The sequence below is a fragment of the Balaenoptera acutorostrata genome, chromosome 17 (assembly GCF_949987535.1).
Source record: "Balaenoptera acutorostrata chromosome 17, mBalAcu1.1, whole genome shotgun sequence".
Lineage (NCBI taxonomy): Eukaryota > Metazoa > Chordata > Mammalia > Artiodactyla > Balaenopteridae > Balaenoptera > Balaenoptera acutorostrata.
In genome coordinates, this window is record NC_080080.1 from 41,865,314 (window position 1) to 41,885,449 (window position 20,136).

The 20,136-nt window shown below is 35.7% G+C and overlaps 1 protein-coding gene across 4 annotated transcripts in view; it reads right to left on the reverse strand.

Annotated features, from left to right (window-relative positions):
- DPY19L4 (dpy-19 like 4) overlaps positions 1 to 20,136 on the reverse strand; it is a 60,737-nt gene that overhangs the window by 7,813 nt on the left and 32,788 nt on the right. For 3 of the 4 annotated variants that reach the window (XM_057532043.1, XM_007164933.2, XM_057532045.1), the window contains exons 10-18: positions 18,899 to 19,030; positions 18,699 to 18,797; positions 18,068 to 18,141; positions 14,938 to 15,096; positions 13,898 to 14,020; positions 8,592 to 8,712; positions 6,231 to 6,287; positions 5,433 to 5,515; positions 2,733 to 2,865 (exon numbers count right to left, since the gene is read on the reverse strand). In XM_057532043.1, the coding sequence (XP_057388026.1) occupies positions 2,733 to 2,865; positions 5,433 to 5,515; positions 6,231 to 6,287; positions 8,592 to 8,712; positions 13,898 to 14,020; positions 14,938 to 15,096; positions 18,068 to 18,141; positions 18,699 to 18,797; positions 18,899 to 19,030 (981 nt within the window). The remainder of the gene's footprint in view (positions 1 to 2,732; positions 2,866 to 5,432; positions 5,516 to 6,230; positions 6,288 to 8,591; positions 8,713 to 13,897; positions 14,021 to 14,937; positions 15,097 to 18,067; positions 18,142 to 18,698; positions 18,798 to 18,898; positions 19,031 to 20,136) is intronic. The other variant, XM_007164930.2, reaches the window with a different exon arrangement.

Consider the following 20,136-nt stretch of genomic DNA (forward strand, 5'->3'; position numbering starts at 1 on the left):
TAATAAACTTTGGATCTTATCAGATAATACGTTTTTCAGGTTTTCTGAAATGTTAACCTTGGATAACCACAAAAGTTAGGCCAAAAGTATCATATACTGTTTGTTATGAAAATACTGAGATTTGCAACCTAGATTGGACAAGATTCCAGTCTATCTGCAGAATATTCAGCAGCTGCTTACTACATGTTATGGTTGCTGTCTATCCAGCAACTTTAGGTCCAATGTCCATTGAGGTGCTAGAGATACTCATTCTGTGGAACACAGAATGTTAATAAATCAAGAGGAAGTTTCTCACTCACTTCACTTTGTTAAATAAGTTCATGTGAATGGTTCTATCTTATCCACCTTATACTTATTTATAGTTTTTTATACATATTTTTACTTATTTTTAAGTTTGGGGAAACTGTAACATACTACTGGGGCATATAAAAAACACCTCTATGCAATGACAATAACATTACTGTTAGACTAGAGCGAGGTTTCTCAACCTCAACGCTATCGACATTCTGGGCCAGGTAATTCTTTGTCAGGACAGAATGGAGGCTGTTCTGTACACTGGAGGATGTTTAAGAGTATCCCTGGTCTCTACCCACTAGGTGTCTGTAGAACCCCTCCCCTAGCTGTGACAACCAAAAGTGTCTCCAGACATTGCCAAATGTCCCCTGGGAGCACCATCTTCCCAGGTTTGAGAATCACTGGCCTATAATCACTGATTATAAAGATTAGTCACATGTTATGAATTATAGACAGTGTCTAATTCAAATGGTATGGTCTCACTTATGGAGTTCAATTTGAATTTTATTTTAACAACAAATTTATTCAGTACTTGTTATGTACTAGACACCATATAGAAAGACCAAGATTTGAAAAAAAAAATGGTTCCTATTCTCACAGCGAAGTCACATAAAACTAAAAACTCTAAAATGTTTAAATTTAATTAGAACCTAATTAGAACTCTGACCTAATTATAAGTGATTCTGAAATTCTATATTAGGACAAAGACCAATCAAAAGACAACAAAGAAAACAAAGCCATGTCAGAGTCTGTTGGTTTAAATCCACAAAAAGTAAAGTTTAGGAATATGCAGTAGTGTATCTTCTAAGCAACACTACCTTTTCAACTGCAGCAAATACTAATCAGAGGCAGCTGTTGTCTCTCAGGTAAATCACTGCGAGGCAGATCTCCCCGTCTCTGACCTCTCCCCTGCTTCAACTGTTCCCTGACCTTAATTAACTCTAAAACAGATCTAAGGTTCCACTCCTGGGCTTATGAAAGGTCTTTGATGACTCCCAAATGCCTCCAGGGCAAGTCTAAATTCTTTTTTTTTTTTTTAATTTTATTTATTTAATTTATTTATTTATTTATTTTTGGCTGTGCTGGGTCTTCGGTTCGTGCGAGGGCTTTCTCTAGTTGCGGCAAGTGGGGGCCACTCTTCATCGCGGTGCGCGGGCCTTTCACTATCGCGGCCCCTCCCGTTGCGGGGCACAGGCTCCAGACGCGCAGGCTCAGCAGCTGTGGCTCACGGGCCCAGCCGCTCCGTGGCATGTGGGATCTTCCCAGACCAGGGCTCGAACCCGTGTCTCCTGCATTAGCAGGCAGATTCTCAACCACTGCGCCACCAGGGAAGCCCGCAAGTCTGAATTCTTAAGCATGACCTTCCAGGTCCTCCAGAATTTGGCCTTATTTTATTTTCCAGTTTCATGGCCAAACAAATTTCAAGGCTCATGTGACTTTTTTAACCTGGAATCACTGTATTCTTTTTCCAAACAAGTTTCTAGTCATTCTTCAAAGCCCAGATCAAGCAAATGCCCTTTATGAAGACTTGGATTTTTGTAGGCAGAACTGACTGCTCCTGCTTTTGAACTCCTCTCTACTTTCTGTGGTTATATGTGAATGTGTGTGCGCACATACAATTATAATTTAATAGTACATATTAATACTAGCTAACATTTAAATTTTACTGTTTCAGGCATAGTGCATTATCTTATTTAATTCTCACAACTAGGAGGTAAGAACTATTATTACTTCCAGATTCAGAAACTTGCTCAAGGTCATAAAGTTTAGAGTCTAACCTTTGTATTAGAGTCTAACTTCTATACTGCTACACTTCCTCCTTAGCTTAGAGTATACTTAAAAACTATATGAAATTCTCTCCAACTGAAAAACAGAATATTTAGAACTCAGGTTCAGTTGGTCATTACCTTCAGATATGAAGTTACCATTTAAATCCATACCAAACATTCAAAATAATACATTCTCTGAACAAGAAGCAATTAGATACCATACTAATGTTATACTAAGTTATTAATAATAGCCCATAATGAAAAATAAATCAGTGTTTTATAAGCAATAATAGAATTTTGGCTTGGAAATACAAAGTGTATAAAGACATTAACTGAAAGCCTTCCTTCAATAATTTGATTGAGAACAATGATATTCTCAAAAGAATGCTTCCCTTTATAAAATATTACACATCAGTCCCTTGAAACCTTGTGGGAAATGAAATGTTTCTCCTAGAAACATATCCATACTTTCCATAAAACAAAGAACTTCATATTCTAATGTTGGCCTCTCGATTAAATGTATTATACAGCTTTTTTAAAACTAAAGCTAATTAACTCTTCTAAAATTGTCTGGATTTTCCTAGCTAACCAGGAACATATGCATCATTACAGAACTATACTAAGGAGTCATATAAAAATGATCCAAATGTAGAATCTAAAATGCCTTACATTTTCATTTCTCTTGAGAAGATCATCATCATTGTAAAGAGGCAAGCTTGTCACCATCCATCCAGTGCATAATTTAATCACACCCATTAACTGTGGACTTCCTGCAAAAACAGCTGCAACTGGAGCTTGCCTTCTGCAAAGAACCATAAAGATTCACACACTGAAAAGGTAAGTATACTATTTAGATCACTGATTTATATCATTCTGAAATACCAAGCAACTTAAAATGTATTGCACACTTAAGTTTCAATGTCAGTTTTCATTTCATTTAATTTTTGGATTTATTAAAAAAAACTGAGCATCTATTATGTGCCAGAAACTTTTCAGAGTGCTAAAGATAAATAAATATTTAAAAAAGAGAGGTGGGAGGACAAGGTCCCTGCTTTCAAGAGGGAGCAGGCGGAGAGGATAAACATATAGGTCAGGTGGTAATAACACTATTAAAAAATAAGGCAGGGTAATGGGAGTGACAATTCAATGCTGATACTGTGAATTCTCAAATTCATCTTTGGCAAATATTAACCACCAGAACCCAACTCCTTCCAGATCCATCTATCCTCCTGCTCCTTCCCTACCTTTACCCATATGTCTATCTCCGGATAACACATGAAGGACTTCCCTACTCTAAATCATAATCCAAAGTCCCAGATAGATGCCACTCACAAGACAGGTCCCGAAGGGCTGCTCTTATGTCCTGACTTATTTATTACCTCCCTGTATTCAACATTCAGCATCTACCTACTATATGCTAGTGATATTGTCAAGCTATGAAAATAAAGAGACAGCACACAGCCACTGTCCTCAAGGAGCCCCCAGTAATGGGGAAACAAAAATGAAACAGAAAAATCACAACACAGTGACATAAATGTCCAATCATTTGATGTAAAAGGTCCAATGTTTAGGCCTTTGCTGTTTTTGAAAATACTGTGGTAAATCACACACAAAAAATGTGACTTTCTCTTTTGTTAATGACAACACAAGGTTATATAATCAGTGTTCCACAAAGGTAAATACAATTCACAAAAAAGTATTAATAGGCAGTAGTTAAGGATGATCTAAAAAAATAATAATTTTTATACATACAAGAGGTGTCATTATAATAACGAGAACTTACAATAAGACCTATTATTCTCATTTCTATATACCTATTCTATAAACCTATTCCTCATTTCTAGAAACATTTTTTGCCTTTTTTCCCCTAGTATCCTGGCCTTTTCTGAGAGTGTTTCATTCCTTTTTCAAGTTTTAGTTTCTTCTTCTATGTGTTTAAAAAATTTCAAACTATTTTATAGTCTCTATCCATAGGGTAGACTGGTTGGAAAAATGGTTACAATGATTCTTTTCTATAGATATGCTCTTGGAGGAAACACTGGTCTTTGTCATGTGACTTGTTTTGGCCAATAGGACAACAGCAAACATAATTTGAGCAGAGACTTAAAACATGCTTGACCTTGCGACTCGTCCTCTCTTGCTGCTCTTGGCAACTCTACAACCACCACCTTACGAATGAGCCCAGTCTCACCTGGGCTGGATAATGAGAAGCATGTGGCTAAGTCAACTCCATGACCTCAGCTGACACCTACCCAGTCTAGACATGTGAGAAAGGCCATGCCAGACTATCCAGTCCCAGATGAGCTGGCCCAGACCAGAAGAATCCTACCAATTGCTTCTACTCAGCTGACCACTGAAATGGTGCAAAATAACAAATGTTTATTGTTTGTACGCCACTAAGTTTTGTGGTAGTCCACTGTGCAGCAAAAACTGACACAAGCAAATTTTATTATCAGAAGTTGCTAGAAGTCTACTTCTATTGCTTATCACAACCGACAACTGATTCTTGCTGTGTTGAACTGTTTCTTCATGTGTTTTGTAACTTTAGAGCTTATCTTCATGAAGCTTTATTTGTGAAATCCTGGGTAGCCTGGGTTGAGGATTATATCAGGCACTCCAGACCATCCCAGAACCACTTTTTATGCTAATCTCTTGATATAGGGTTTCCTGGATTAGACAAGTATAATTTCAAACTACAAACATGTGAATTCAGATGCATTGCTACAAATTCAGGAGAGACACTTTATTTCTGACCAAGAGCTGAAACCAAGGAAGACGTGCTTTCTTATCATCTTTCTCTACCACTTGATGGCTATTTTGTGATAGTCCATCCTTTCACTGATAGTGTAGCCCTTTGAGGGTCCCTTAGTTATATATGTATGTTAGGGGAGGGAACGAGGTGTTTCAATTAAAATTCCCAGCTTCTATAGTCCCAAGAGCACATCTCCTGTCGTATTAAAATCTGCATGAGTGTTAAAATTAAAATTAAAAATCTTGTTAACCTTGGTTATCAAGACTAGAAATCCACCGCTCATTCATCTCCAACTCCGGTTAAAAGAAGCATCTCTTGACTATCTAAATAAAAGAACATTGGTTCCTTTTTATTCCACATTTCTAGATGTTTAACAGCTAGAGTTTCATATCTAAAACTTATCAATACTATATTTTGATGGAAATGAGTTCAATTAGAAAATTAGAATTGTATGTCTAAATGAAAACTAAATATCCCTAAAAATACAGGGTAAAATCCCTGAGATTTATGAGAAGAACTTGGAAAAGGATTAATTTATTATTTCCCCTGAATCCACTAAATAGCATCCAATGATTAATTAATAGCTTAACAACAGTCTTGGGCAGTTCAGTTCTTACTTTATCCAGGTCATAAGTTCCACCGTATCTGGGTCATAAAATTCTTGTAGTTCCATTAATTCTGTCATTAATCTTGGAAAAAACTAAAATACAAAACAAAATCCCCAAAACCTGTAAGTATTTAGAAAGTTTAAAACTGTTTCAGAGTACTTCCAAAGACTAAGAGGCCAACTTACGACAAACAATGTTACAACACTGTTCTCACAGAGAAAATGGCAAGGATTGCTTTACTTTCCTTCAGTTTCTTGCTAGTTCTTCTCAGCCCAAATAATCTACTGTGTGGTTAATTCACTGCCTACGCTCAATACATAATTTTATCCACCAAACAAGTAATCATCAGTTGTATCTTTCATGCACATGCACACTGAATAAATAACTAAGCAAACAAATAAATTTCAGATCAAGTCAAATAATTCACAGGTTTACTGACAATTAATTTCATGTTACATTACGATAAGCCAAAGAGTTTACATTATTTTATAAATATTTAAATTGGGGGATTGCCAAAATACTTTTTACTTTTTACTAATAAATACCATTTATTCAGCCATTTCCTTTGTCAATTATAAACTGAATTAATACCAGTATTAGACTACAATTGCATCAGATGGCATTGTAAAAATGTTTTACCTCTTCTATCATGTTCCTATTGGTAGAAAATTATGTATTATTAAGTATATCACGCTTTATTTTGTTAGAATACTGTTCCAATATAAGTATCCTACACACACATATAAATTTATCACTACCTTATAGATAACATATATTTTCATCTTATGAAAAATCTAATTTTCTTACCTCTTTCCATAAGCTGAGACCTATTATAGTAGGGACAGCCATGCTCAGAATAAGAGCCTAAAATGTTAAAGCAAAAAGGGTTATGGATAAATACATTTCAGAATGTACTATAGAGGCACTGACTCTATGACCAATCAAATATTCTTACAGTTTAACAATTTCAGTCAGAGAAATTGGAGTCAGCATGGAACCTAGTTCACAGAGTGAGATGGGTGAAGAATAATAAATTTTATATCAAGCTGGAGACAAAGTGAGAAATACATATTTGCAACATAAATTTAAGGCAGAACATAAAAAGGGTAATGCACATCGCAATATTTAAAATAGTAAGTCAATATTTGACAATTTTTCCAGGAATTTAACTTATGAAGAGCTTACAAAAAACATTGAACTGCTATGAAAATAGCTAACAACAACAACAAAAAGACAATGAATTAACACAGGAAAAATAGCCAATATACATCAATATACTACTATGCTAAGATAAGAATGCATAAAAACCTCCAGAAAAAAGACTGGCAAAATACAACATGACTATCATTAGAGGTAATTTATCATCTTCCTACCAAAACCTGTTCTCTTCCTATTGTCCTATGTCTATTGGTGACCCCACAATCCAGTCACACAAACCCAAAACCTAAGAAACATCTATGACTTCTCCCTATTCTTCATTCTCCCATACTTAATGAGGCACCAAAGCTTATTACTCTTCTATTTTTTTCACTTCAGTGTAGTACAGTATTAATTAAATGGGCTTTGGAGCTAGAAGAACCCAGGTGTGAATCATGGTTCTTACACTTACAAGTTATGTGATCTTGGGTGAGTTATTTAACCACTTTATGCCTTAGTTTCTTTGTCTATAAAATACAGATAATAAAACTTAACTAACAGGGTCTTTGTAAGCTTTGAATAGCATGTGAAATGCTTCAAATAGTACCTGACACATAGTGAGCTCTCAAAACAATTGAAGTTTTTATCGTTTCCATCCTCCATGGCCTGTACCTGGGTGACAGCCCCCTTCCTGATTCCAGTCTCTCACCCTTAAGCCTATCCTTCACAGAACTATAAGGGTGAGCTGAGAGAAAATGTAAGGCTGACTCTCTCCCGCCCTTGCATAAACATGTCAATGTCTTCCTACTGCCTGTGGGATAACACCAAGCAGGACAGGACACTCAAAGGCCTCGATGACCTTACCCTCCTAGACTTCTCCAGTCTCATTTCTTGACCACTCCTACCTCACATTTTATGTGCCAACAAAACTAAATATATCGTGCTTTTTCTTTACCTCTGTTTTTATTCCCTTTGAATTCATCAAACGGAATAAAAGGTAATCCCTAAAAAAATTGAATTAATTAGCCCTTCTCTGTTCCAACAGCACCCTATCAACACTTCTTATCTGTTTTTATGACTGGGAGACTGTAATCCACCTGATGAAATTAATCTCTTTGTTTTCTCTTTTTTTTTTTTGGCCGCACCACAGGGCATGCAGGATCTTAGTTCCCCAACCAGGGATCGAACCTGTGCCCCCTGCAGTGGAGGCACAGAGTCCTAACCACTGGACTGCCAGGGAATTCCCCTAATCATGTTTTATTTATCTTTTTATTGCAAGCACATCACACATAGCGGGCACAGTGTAAATGTTCCATTCTCACTGAAAACATACCATAGTTCTAAATCAAACTGAGAAAAATATTATCAAAATTAATTTTTGAAAGCCTCTCACATTGATTCACTTATATTTTTACCTTCTATTTTTTAAGTAGTCTGCATTGAAACACACTACTTTTACAATCAGAAATTATTAAAAAAATGTTTTCCATAGACTCTTTTTTTCTACCTATAAATCATAATGCGATTTACTCATGCTATTATTTTTCATAAATTTATTTATTGATTTATTTTTGGCTGTGTTGGGTCTTCATTGGTGCATGCAGGCTTTCTCTTTCACGCGGGTGAGTGGGGGCTACTCTTAGTTGCGGTGCGCGGGCTTCTCATTACGGTGGCTTCTCCAGTTGCGGAGCACGGGCTCTAGGCGCGCAGGCTTCAGTAGTTGCAGCAGGCGGGCTCAGTAGTTGTGGCTTGTGTGTTTCAGTAGTTGTGGCATGCAGGCTCAGTTGTTGTGGCTCATGGGCTCTAGAGTACAGGCTCAGTAGTTGTGGTGCACGGGCTTAGTTGCTCCTCAGCATGTGGGATCTTCCTGGACCAGGGCTCGAACCCGTGTCCCCTGCATTGGCAGGAGGATTCTTAACCACTGCACCACCAGGGAAGCCCTACTCAAGCTATTTTAATTGTATTCATGTGGTTCCCATTTATATAATTCAAAGAGAAACAAGAACTTAACACAAAATAACAATGACTCACCAACAATACTGGGTGTACAGTTCGTAATCGAAGCCACTTGAAAAGTGTCATCCAAAGTTCAGGAGAACATACACCAAATGCTGCTAACATGCACACATAAGGAGTCCAGAGGTATTTCAAGCTGGAAAAGACAAAAAGAGTCATACATGAGCTATCCTATAAACATCATTATTATGTGACTTCTCTTTTCTGAGTTCTTTCCTAATACTCATGAAAATACCACAATGTTGAAGGAGAATGAAAAAGCTTAGCCTCTAATTTTCAGCAACATATTGTTACTCACTTCTTAAATAATCAAGAGACATGTGGGTTACTAAAATGAGATGAAAGAAGACATTAATATAGATGAGGTGTAGTAAAACTGTACTGTTGGAGAGAATATAAACTGTTATACTTTTTCAGAAGGCAATTTGGCAGAACCTGTAAAAATTCTAAATACCCCAAGACAATCCCATTTCTAGTAATCTAGACTACAGATATATTAGCATAAACGTATAAAGATATACATGTGGGGTTTTAACTGCAGTATGTTGTTTTAATTGCAAAAAAAAAAGAAACCTATCCTTCAACAGGTACTGATTAAATAATAAATCCTTATGAAAAACACAATAGCAAACTGCAAAATTTTATGTATACTGTTACCCTAGTTTTTTGGTGATTTTTTTTTCTAATGTACATATATGCAGTATAGCCAAAAAATAACATCTGAAAAGATATTGCTGACAGTTGTGACCTCTGAGGACTGGGATGGAAGGATTTTCATTTTTTACTTCATACATATCTATATTATTTGGGTTTGTTACACAATCTGCGTTATTACTTTTGAGATTAATTTTTTAAAAACAGGATTGAAAAATTGGGGCCCTTAACTTAAAAAGATTAAAAATCCAGATGTACAGAAAAATGAACTTGTGCAAATAAAAGGCAGTACCTTACTTTAGCTTGTAACTTGTAGAGGAAACAAAAGAAACCCATCACCCTAGGTGATGGTAAAAGCTGAAGACAGAAGAGGAAGCGTTTAGAAAAATTTGTGGATGTCATTGCTTCACACAGATTATCAAGGAAAAATAACAGCTCAGAAGATAACTTTTGTAGTTAAGACTAAGGAAACAACAAGATCCTTCTAAGATACATTCTTTGATGACAAACTCAAAAAAGACTAGAAGAATATGAGGCCAGAGTATAAATGTGAACTATTTTGGTTTTATAAAACAGCAAAGCTATGAAATGGGGAAAACAAAGTAACATTCATCTAATAAAAATTTATTGATCATACACTTCAGAGTGACCAAAGTACTAAAGAGGAAAAAAGAAAAACAAGACATGGCTACAGCCCTCAAGGAGGGCTTTATTAAGATGGAATAAAACTGAACACATGGGAAACAATTAGAAAATAAGTATAAAAGAAATTATATAGGGTCTAGGGTGATATGAAAGCAAAAGGACCAATTTGAAAATGTACTTAAGGTTTAAAAAAATGAATACTGAATCGGGCTTTGAGAGAAGTAGTTGGATGTATATGGAATACATGTTGCTAAGACAGGAATTGCATTTGTTTCCTCTGGTTAACCAGTTATCTCCTCCAACCAATAACTTCCCCATTTCAGAAAATACCAAACCTATTTTTCCAGTCAGCCAGAATCAATACTAGAGTCTGGTTTATGACTCCAGGAGAGACTACTCATATTGAACTACATGTATATGACATCCCTTGGAACACAAACTCTCTGCTCTAGACATTGCACCATTGTGCCAATCCACTGATTTCTTCGTATCCAACCCCTCCTTACCATTTTATTTCAATAGCCAGCTAATTAACATCTCAACTTTTAAATTCTCTTCCAATTCAACCAAATGCCAGATGAATCCTTTTCAAACATAACTACGAGAAGACATGTTCTGTTCAAAAATCTTTAGTTTCCCAATACCTACAGAAATAAACGAAAACTCACCCAAATGGTTTTCAGCGCCCTCTAAAATATGGTCCTGACATACCTTTTCAGTTTTTTCTCCTACTACTTCCCTAAATGATTAGAGTTCCAGCCAGAGTTTGCAGAACAATCTCAGTGCTTCCATCCCATAATGCACACAAGTTTCTCCCTCCTGGTAAAACTGCACCCCTCTCTAGTTGCTGCCTTAGCTTCTGATTCCCTTTATAGCCAGACTTCTTGAAGTCTACACTCATCTCTCTTTCCTCACCTTCTTTTCTCTCTGATCATATCCTATAAAAACTCGTCCTTTGGCTTCTGAATTGCAACTCTTCCTAGGATCCCTCCACCACAGTCCCTGCTACTCCTTATTTAGTTTCCAATTCCCAAATATCTTAGTTTTGGCCCCTTTACTCCATCTCCATTGCTACTCACTTCTAGATTCTACTATGATACCTTCTTAACTGGTTTATCTTCCTCTAATCTTGTTTTCCTCAAACCTTTCTCAATCATTGCTGCCAGAGAGATTTTCCCTAAAAAAGTAAAGTTGATCATGTCAAATTTCTGCTTAAAACACTTGATCTGTTCCCTGCTTATTTTTCCAGACATATCTCGTTATTTCCCTCACATTCATCCCATAGTATTGGTTCCCAAAGAATACTTCTTTTTCCCAGATTATTATACACACACACACACACACACACACAGGCACATGAGAAAACTGACAGCCTGGCCAATCTCTATCTCTCAAGACTGTGGACCTGTTTAGGAAATCTCCCTTAAGCTGATTTCCCCTACTTACCTTCCACAAGTGAGTTAGTACCTCTCCTCTGGATGACCAAAGCACCCTCTGTATACCTTTCTCATAGTATTTTACTTTGTTCTAGCTCTTGGTTTACTTATCTAGAATAGGAACTCTTTGAAAAGATTCAAAAAGACTAGATTTCATACCTCTCTAATCCCTACTGCCTACCTGGTAGAGTGCCGGGCACCTCCTAGGGGACCATGCAAGTTACCTGCATGAATAGATGATCATGTCTTAGAGGTCTAGTGAGTAAATTAGAGAATTAAGGACCAATGATAGAATAATGCAGATTACATGTTCAAAAAAGGGATCTTGAACTTAAAATGGCAGATCCAACAATGAAGAATGGTGGGAATAACAAAAAGTTCTTTTTCAGAGAGAAATAAAACTGAGGAAGGAGGGGAAGGAGGGGGAAAAGGTAAACCATGCTCCAAAATTCTAGTACTACAAGGCAACAAGATGAGACTCAAACCCTGAATCACTTAAAATATTCATGGATTAATACACTTCTTCATCCTATTTAGGTACTATGGATTGCTAACTATTAGAGTGAACCTTATTCTCACTTCAAGATTCCATAAAGAGATACCCCCTAGTCATGGGTTTGGCAGTCTGATAAAGTCTGTGGACCCCTTATAAGAAAACATTTCTAAATGCATAAAATACATGGACTTATAAAGGAAACCAGTTATACTGAAATACTGATATCAAATAATAAAATTTGTATTTGTAATACAGCAATATTTGTACTTGTTTATTAATACATTAAATGCAGGTCTAATAATTACTATAATTTTGAAGTAGTGATATATAAAAACAATATTCAAGATACCTGTAAAAAACCAATACAATGAGAAAATAACTATGCTTTGTGTTGGTGAAAGCACCACGGGTACTGCTAAAATGACTGTGATTCTGTATCTGTATTCGTAATTAAAGGAAACTTAAATCTTTTACTATATCAATACTCTTCACCTCTCCCTGCTTTCATTCCCCTCCCTATACTTCAGAGCCTTAACTGCTCCTCCTCGTGGCAGCAATTCATCTGATCTGTGAGTGTCAGGTGACACACAGTTGAGCATACTCAACACTTATAGGCTTTTACATTTTGGATCTTCCTTTTGCAGCATGGGTGTATATACGTGCAGCAGGCTTACCAAGGCTCTGGCCATTCAAGAGGGAAGGCCTGAAATTTAAGGACTAAACTCAGTTTGGGGTGGAAGATATTCGAAGGTCTTTTGGTCACACATAAAAAAGAGTTCTCCAATGCAACTTTTATCAGAATCAGAATCATTCAGATGACCAAAATATATTTCTCATATATATTTGGTTTTTGACCACGGGTTTCTGGCTCACAACACCCAAAACCCTTGGAATTTCCTAAGTGCTGAGAGTTTAAATGTATCTTTTATTATGTTAATGAGGTGACTTTCAGAAAGCAGCTAAGAATGGGGACTGGTTGCCAGTGGAGCCAACCAGGCGATGAGAGGAGGGCTGGAACCTTCAGTCCTACCCCCTAGACCTCTGGGGAGGGGAGAGGCTGGAGGCTGAGTTCAATCACCAATGGCCAATGATTTAATCAATCGTGCCTATGTAATGAAGCCTCCATAAAACCCCAAAAGTACAGGGTTCAGAGAGCTTCCCGGTTGGTGAACATGTAGGGATTTCTCTCTCCTGGAGAGAGCATGGGAGCTCCAGCCCTTTCCCCATACCTTGCCCTATGAACCTCTTCCATGTGGCTGTTCCTGATTTATATCCTTTGATAATAAACCAGTAATCTAGTAAGTAAAATGTTTCTCTGAGTTCTGTGAGCTGCTCTATCAAATTAATCAAACCTGAGGAGGGTGTCTTGGGAACCTCTGATCTATAGCCAGTTCACCAGAAACACAGGTGACAACCTGGACTTGTAACTGGTTGTCTGAAGAGGTAGCAGGGGAGTCTTGTTGGACTGAACCCAAGCCTGTGGATTCTGACGGTACTTCTGGCAGATAGTGTCAAAATTGAGTTGAATTGTAGGATACCCAACTGGTGTCCAGAGAATTGTTTGTTGGTATGAAGAAACCTCCTCCCCACTTTGAAATTGGGTGCTCAGAACCATTTTATACTCCTCTGTCTTATTTCTCATCTGAGTCAAACCTCAAAGAAAAGGGTATACTGAACCCTCACCCTCATAACACCATTTACCTCTCCTTCGCTTATCAAAGTTATAATTTTATTTTTGTGTGGTTAGCATCTGTCACCTTCATTAGACCATAAGTTACATAAGGTTAGAGATTCTTGTCCACCACTGTACCCCCAGCACCTAGCACAATGCCTGGCCCTTGGAAAACATTCAATAGTTTTTTTGTTTTGTTTTTTTTTTTGTTTTTTTTTTCATTCAATAGTTTTTGAACACATAAATTAATAAGTAAATATCGGTTCATTGTACTATAAACATCTCTCTAAACTCCAGTTAGATTAAGGTTTTTTTGAGTTTTTATAGTGTTTTATAAATGTGTTCTTGAAAGTATCCACTAACTACCATTAGAAAGGACAATTCTTTGTAAAAACAAATGGCTCAAATATACACTTACCCTTCTATAATCATTGCAAGAGAGCCCAATAAAATAGTGTGAATCACGTGATAAATTATTTCTGGCCTTTCTCCAATTTGTCCATCTTCAAGCGTAACAGTTTCTTTCAGGGACTTACCACTACTGAAAGAAATGTGTTTTTTACTACTTCGAAAATATTTATTTGAAAAATCAAAGATCTTTAATATCTTCATAAAAAAATACAGGTAGTTCTTAAAATTTGAAAGTATATTCTTCTGGTCAAATACCTAACTTACATATCTCCAAGTCTTTGAAAATGGCTTTTGAAACTTGAAGACAATTGCCTCAGTAAAGACTAAACATGAAAGTTCAGGAAATATAATAAAAAAGATACACAGGTTCCTTTTCTAAGATGAATTATCACTAAACTAGTGATTGCTAAATCAATATAGTTAAATAGTAATTTGAATTACTAAGTTCTCAAAATTAAGATACTACACACAACCTCCTTTCAAGCTTGATAAAAATATTTTTAAATAGTCAAACTTTATAATTTAAAATCACTTATACTACTAGTTTCATGTAAGTAGAAAAAATTATGCTTACAGTAAGTAAAAAATCTGAGTAAATTAGTGAACGAGTCTGTAAAAGTTTAACTGATTATTTAAATATTATTCCTGCATTAAAAATGGACATTACAGGGACTTCCCTAGTGGTCCAGTGGGTAAGACTCCACACTCCCAATGCTGGGGGGCTGGGTTCGATCCCTGCTCAGGGAACTAGATCCCGCATGCATGCCGCAACTAAGAAGTCCGCATGCCGCAACTAAGGATTCCATGTGCTGCAACTAAAATCCGGCACTGCCTAAATAAATAAATATGGATATTACATATTTAGATGTATAAGCTTAAATTTGAATTTTATCTAGTTAACTTATAATGATATTTTACACACTGATAAAGAGAGAATTCAATTAGAAACTCTAAAACACACAAATATTGGAAGGATATTAAAAATAAGTTTTATATATTTCCATAATTTATTAGTTAGGAATATGATTGGTTCTCCCAGGTACTTACTTAATTCTCCTAAAAATAACTTGAATCATAGACAGAAAACAAGTAATTAACACTAAAATATAGAAAGGTAATAAAGAAGACTGTGTCAATCGCAAAAAAAATTCTTGAGATGGTGCCTGAAGGGATTCTTGACATAGGAGCCAATTCATTGTAAAATTCCTACAGAAAACAAAAGCATGATATTAAAATCACAGATGTTTTAAAGTACTGAACTTAAAATTATTTTTTTCATCTCAGTAAAAACTAAGACAAAACTAAACACATTTCCTAAATCCATTAACTTAAAACAGCAAGGTCATACCCTTTATAAATGAAAATAATAGCATTAGTAACCCTCCTCAACAAACTGCCCTAATAAATTTAAAACTACTACTTTTTTATGATCCAGCAATGTGACCATCTCTAGAACCCAATACAGTTTTAGGGGAGTTTTACTTTCTATTTTTACCTGGCAGATAACAAAAAAATTCAACTGTCTAACCTCTAAAAGCACTGTCCAGTATGATAGCCACTAGCTACATGTAGCTAATAGCACATGAAATGTGGCCAGTGCAAATGGAGATAGTCTTTAAAGCACAAAATACACCCTGGACTTCAAAGATAAAAAAAGCATGAAAAAAGGAATTTAAAAAATACAAAATATATCTCAATCATTTTATATTGTTTACACATTAAAATAATATTTTTAATATGTTGGATTAAATAAAGTACATTATTGAAATTCAATTCACTTGTTTCTTTTTACTTTTTTTAATGCAACTACTAGAAAATTAGGTATGCAACTAATGTCATATTGTTATTGGACAGCCCTGTTTTATACTGATAAATGTAACTCGACTAGGACCCATTTTAAAAAGAGGTATCTAATTATTAAGACAGAAATCGTAAAATTTGAAATGTAAGTTTTCTGAGCTATAAGAGCCCGGATAAACTTTTTTTTTTTAACCCACACTAAATATAATCAACAAGCCTCCTAGTTATACGTAGATTTATCTGCATTCTCACTCCCAATCCATCTTCAACCTCCATTTAATCCTGAAATTCCTAGCCCTGGGGGAGGAGGTAAGCGATGGAATGATGTTCAGGAGTGCTCACGGATAGATTGAGAATGCTTCATAAATCACTGGGTTTAAACTAAAAGGTCAAAGTTTCACAATGTGCCAAACAGCTATACAACTGTATCAAAGAGGCTGCCATCAAAATATTTTGTACCTAGGACGAAAGCACTTTTTAAAAAAATCTGCCTACTAAAGTAACTAATTCTATAAGGTCTAATTCAAATTCCAATTTAATGATATTCTTTCCATAACCCCAGTCTCAATCCTTCCTTCCCCATATTCCCATGGTAATTTAATTATCCCTTTATTATAGTGCTTAACGCAATCTGCTATGTGTTAGATTGCAGTCATTTTTGTATCCCCCAGAGTACCTGGCCCAGTACCTTGCACATTAAATAAATATTTATTAACACTTCTTTACTGATTCTTAGAAGTCCGTCTCAACAGAAATGTTTCCTGAAATTCTGGTGAATTACAAATCCTGATATCCAACTGGCACATTTGCGCATAAGGCACTTATTATTTATACCACCCATGACATTAATTGTATAAAAACTATCTAATGGGGCTTCCCTGGTGGCGCAGTGGTTGAGAATCTGCCTGCTAATGCAGGGGACACGGGTTCAAGCCCTCGTCTGGGAAGATCCCACATGCCGCGGAGCAACTAGGCCCGTGAGCCACAACTACTGAGCCTGCGCGTCTGGAGCCTGTGCTCCGCAACAAGAGAGGCTGCGACAATGAGAGGCCCGCGCACCGCGATGAAGAGTGGCCCCCGCTTGCCGCAACTAGAGAAAGCTCTCGCACAGAAACGAAGACGCAACACAGCCAAAATTAAATAAATACATTAACTAAAAAAAAAAAAAAAGATTTAAAAAAAACCCAAAAAACTATCTAATGAGCTGGCAATATTCTTAAGGACAAGATTAATAAGTTTTAATCTTAAAATACCCAGTATATTACCTTGTGAAGCCTAGTACCTGACATGAGGAACAAAGGCGCACTATATAACATCAACTAAGAAACACTGGACAAAAGCAGACCTTAATGCTAGGCTCATTCTAGAGTCTTCCAAGGTTAAAGAGAAAGTCAGTGAAAAGGCCATCAATTATGGAGGTCTGCAACCAACTTTTACTAGTTGCCTACTGAGTGTCAGGCCTACAAATACACCTGAAAAAGACATGGTCCCTACCTTTATGAAGCACATGGCCTCTTAAAGGATCCTTTTATCTTAGTAGATAGCCATATACGATTTACACTTCAGAAGATTTCTCCAGTGTTTAAGCCATGTCAAACACTTGGTTAACTGATATATCACAACATAAAATTTCATTCACAGTATCTAAAATCCCATGGAATCCCAGCAAATGATTATAAGATTCTATGGTCTACTATATGAACTAGAGATATATATAGGTGAATATATATTTTGTTATGCAAATGAACTCTATCAGTACATAAAATCATTTATTTTAGATTTAAAAAATGCATTTAACCAACAAACAAAAGGTACAACACTATTTTTGAATTTAAAAAGTCAGCTTCTGGTCCAATCCACTATTATGACCAAAGGTAAGATTCTTTGCTATGAAATAAATATCTTACTGACCACCCCATTTTTAATGCCTATGCCCTTTTTTTTTTTTTAAGTATAGATTTGGAGTATATCATGAACTTTTTTCTTTTTTTAATTGAACTATAGTTGATTTACACCCATACTCTTTGTAATATAACATTTTGCTGGGTAGTGGTTAAAATTTCCTTGGTTCTTTATTCATTTTAAATCTTTAATTTATTCTGACCTTAGATTGTATCATCATTCCTCATCAAGGAAAGTAGCCTCAACATACTGTGATGCTATTGAGGTTTAAGTATATCTAATTTTAAAAGACTTAAATGAGATTATTTTTTAAATGAGAAAAGTATTAATGTCTTATTTCTTCTAGATATTGTAATATCCCAAATTATTTTCTAAGTGGTATGTAATTAGGTGTATACTCCCTCCTTTGATTATTTTTGCTCTTTATCTTCTAAGTGGTATAGAGTTAGGTAAACTTACATAATCTAAAACTTACTTAGTCATATTTAGTCCAAATTTTACTTCAAGGAATTTCAGCATATGTCCATTTTCTTTGTGTGGGACAAACATCTGAAGGAGAAAAACACTAGTTACAACAAAGAACTATTAGCTAAGTTTATAGCAATATGCTTCAGTCCAATACTAGAACTAGAAAACACAGCAAGACTACAAAACAAAAAATATGAATTAAAAATACATGATGTAACTATGAAGCAAGGAGATTTATTGGCATAGTCAATCACATTACCTTATAGTTAAGCATAAAACTATAATGGGGTAGTAAGATTTTAACTTTATCCCACCTGGCTTAAATAACTTACCCACTCTTTTGAATGTCTTTTACTCATCTGAATTTATTCCATATATTACTTAGTGTTAATTGGGTAATGATGACATTTTAAATTAAATGAAAAATAAAGTGTAATTTTTAAAAAGTATTTCTATAGGAAAGACTCAGAATCCTATTTTCTCACCTAATATACTAGGTATGATTACTGTTCAACTAAAAATGTTACTGCACAAACTCTATTACTTTGCTATCCCATTATTCTCGTTAAAATTTAGCCCAGTATATTTCATTAGTCAATTTGCTCTACCACATGAATCTCAAACACAGAGTTACTTACCTTCATTATAATATTCAATGTCACTGTCAGAGTACACACCAAGTAAAAATTAATCACTTTCATTATTTTAGCCACGAAAGTTCCTTTCTTCACATTCAGCTATGCAGGGGGGAAAATTATATGAACAAAGAAGTGAGGTTTAAAAAAATTAACAATTTAAAAATTCACCCCAAGAATGATAAAAAGGCAATTCTAATTACCTGAAGGCACTTAGCAAGCATTAAGGCTATTACAAAACTTAATAAAGGAGATACCAATAAAGCTGAATTCTCAAACTGCAGTAAATATCCCAGAAAGAGAGAAAATATATAGATTTTATAAACTTCATGAACCTGTTGGGACAAAAATAAAATGAATGAGAATAAAATTAATTTTATTGTACATCTTTTCATTAGATAAGATTTGACTACAATTATAAAGTAAATGCTCTACTATAATTTTGGACAGTATTATATTTACAACCATTCAATTCGTAGTTTTAATGCCATGGGATGTAACTAATTTATCACTTCCTTTTTAGAAAGAACTCTCCGCAAACAAAGTAAAAAGCTTTGAAACCATGGATGTCTAAATCAGACTGGAAGAACCTTCTTTAATCCCAGGCTCTGACTTAATTTCACTTGGTTTGTCTTGTCCATCTATGCAACATCAAGCTGCATAAATCAAAACTCATAACCGTTAGCAGCAGTTCCCAAAACCTACCCAGTGAAAATATACTCCCATGAAATGTAGCACCAGAGAAAAGTATTTTGCACTTGGTCCATTTAACAGTGACAATAAGAAAGTTAAATTCAATTTCCTAATAGAAGATCTCCCAGGAAAGTTATGTCTTACTATATTTCTTTTCTAAAATTCAATAGTATAATAATTTAATCTATCATAAAATAAATTCTTTTTAGAAAGGGGAGAACTAAGACAAAATATAGACACTAGTTGGGGGGAGGGGGAGGAATCAAAAGGCAGAGTGTTAAAAGTTAAAAAAAAAAAAGAAAAAAAATCCCTAAAAGGCCAGAGCCATTTTTTAAAAAGATACCTCACTGTCGGGAGGCTGAAGCAATGACAAGAGAGGGCATTCTGGGATCTTCTGGGTTCTGGTAATGTTCTATTTTTTCATTTCGGCTGCTGGTTCTCTTAGCTCCAAACCTATCCCTCTATCCTGGCCTCGTAATGCTGGGGCCGGCTTCTTCAATCTACATTTCTGCTTTTTCATTTGGTTCCCTATTAATCTCTGCCAATCCATGCTAGAGAGAGATAATAAGGTTGGAGGAGAGAGCAGGGGCGTGTTCCTTACTGCAGCCTGCAGTTCCTGGGAGGATCACCTCAGCAATGCTTCTTCACTCCAAGAGAGTAATTCCTTCCTGTTAAGGCAGCTGGATGCAGCTGCAGTTTTCCTAACACTTGAAGAACGAGCTTTATCACATCTTCTTACCCCAGAGAT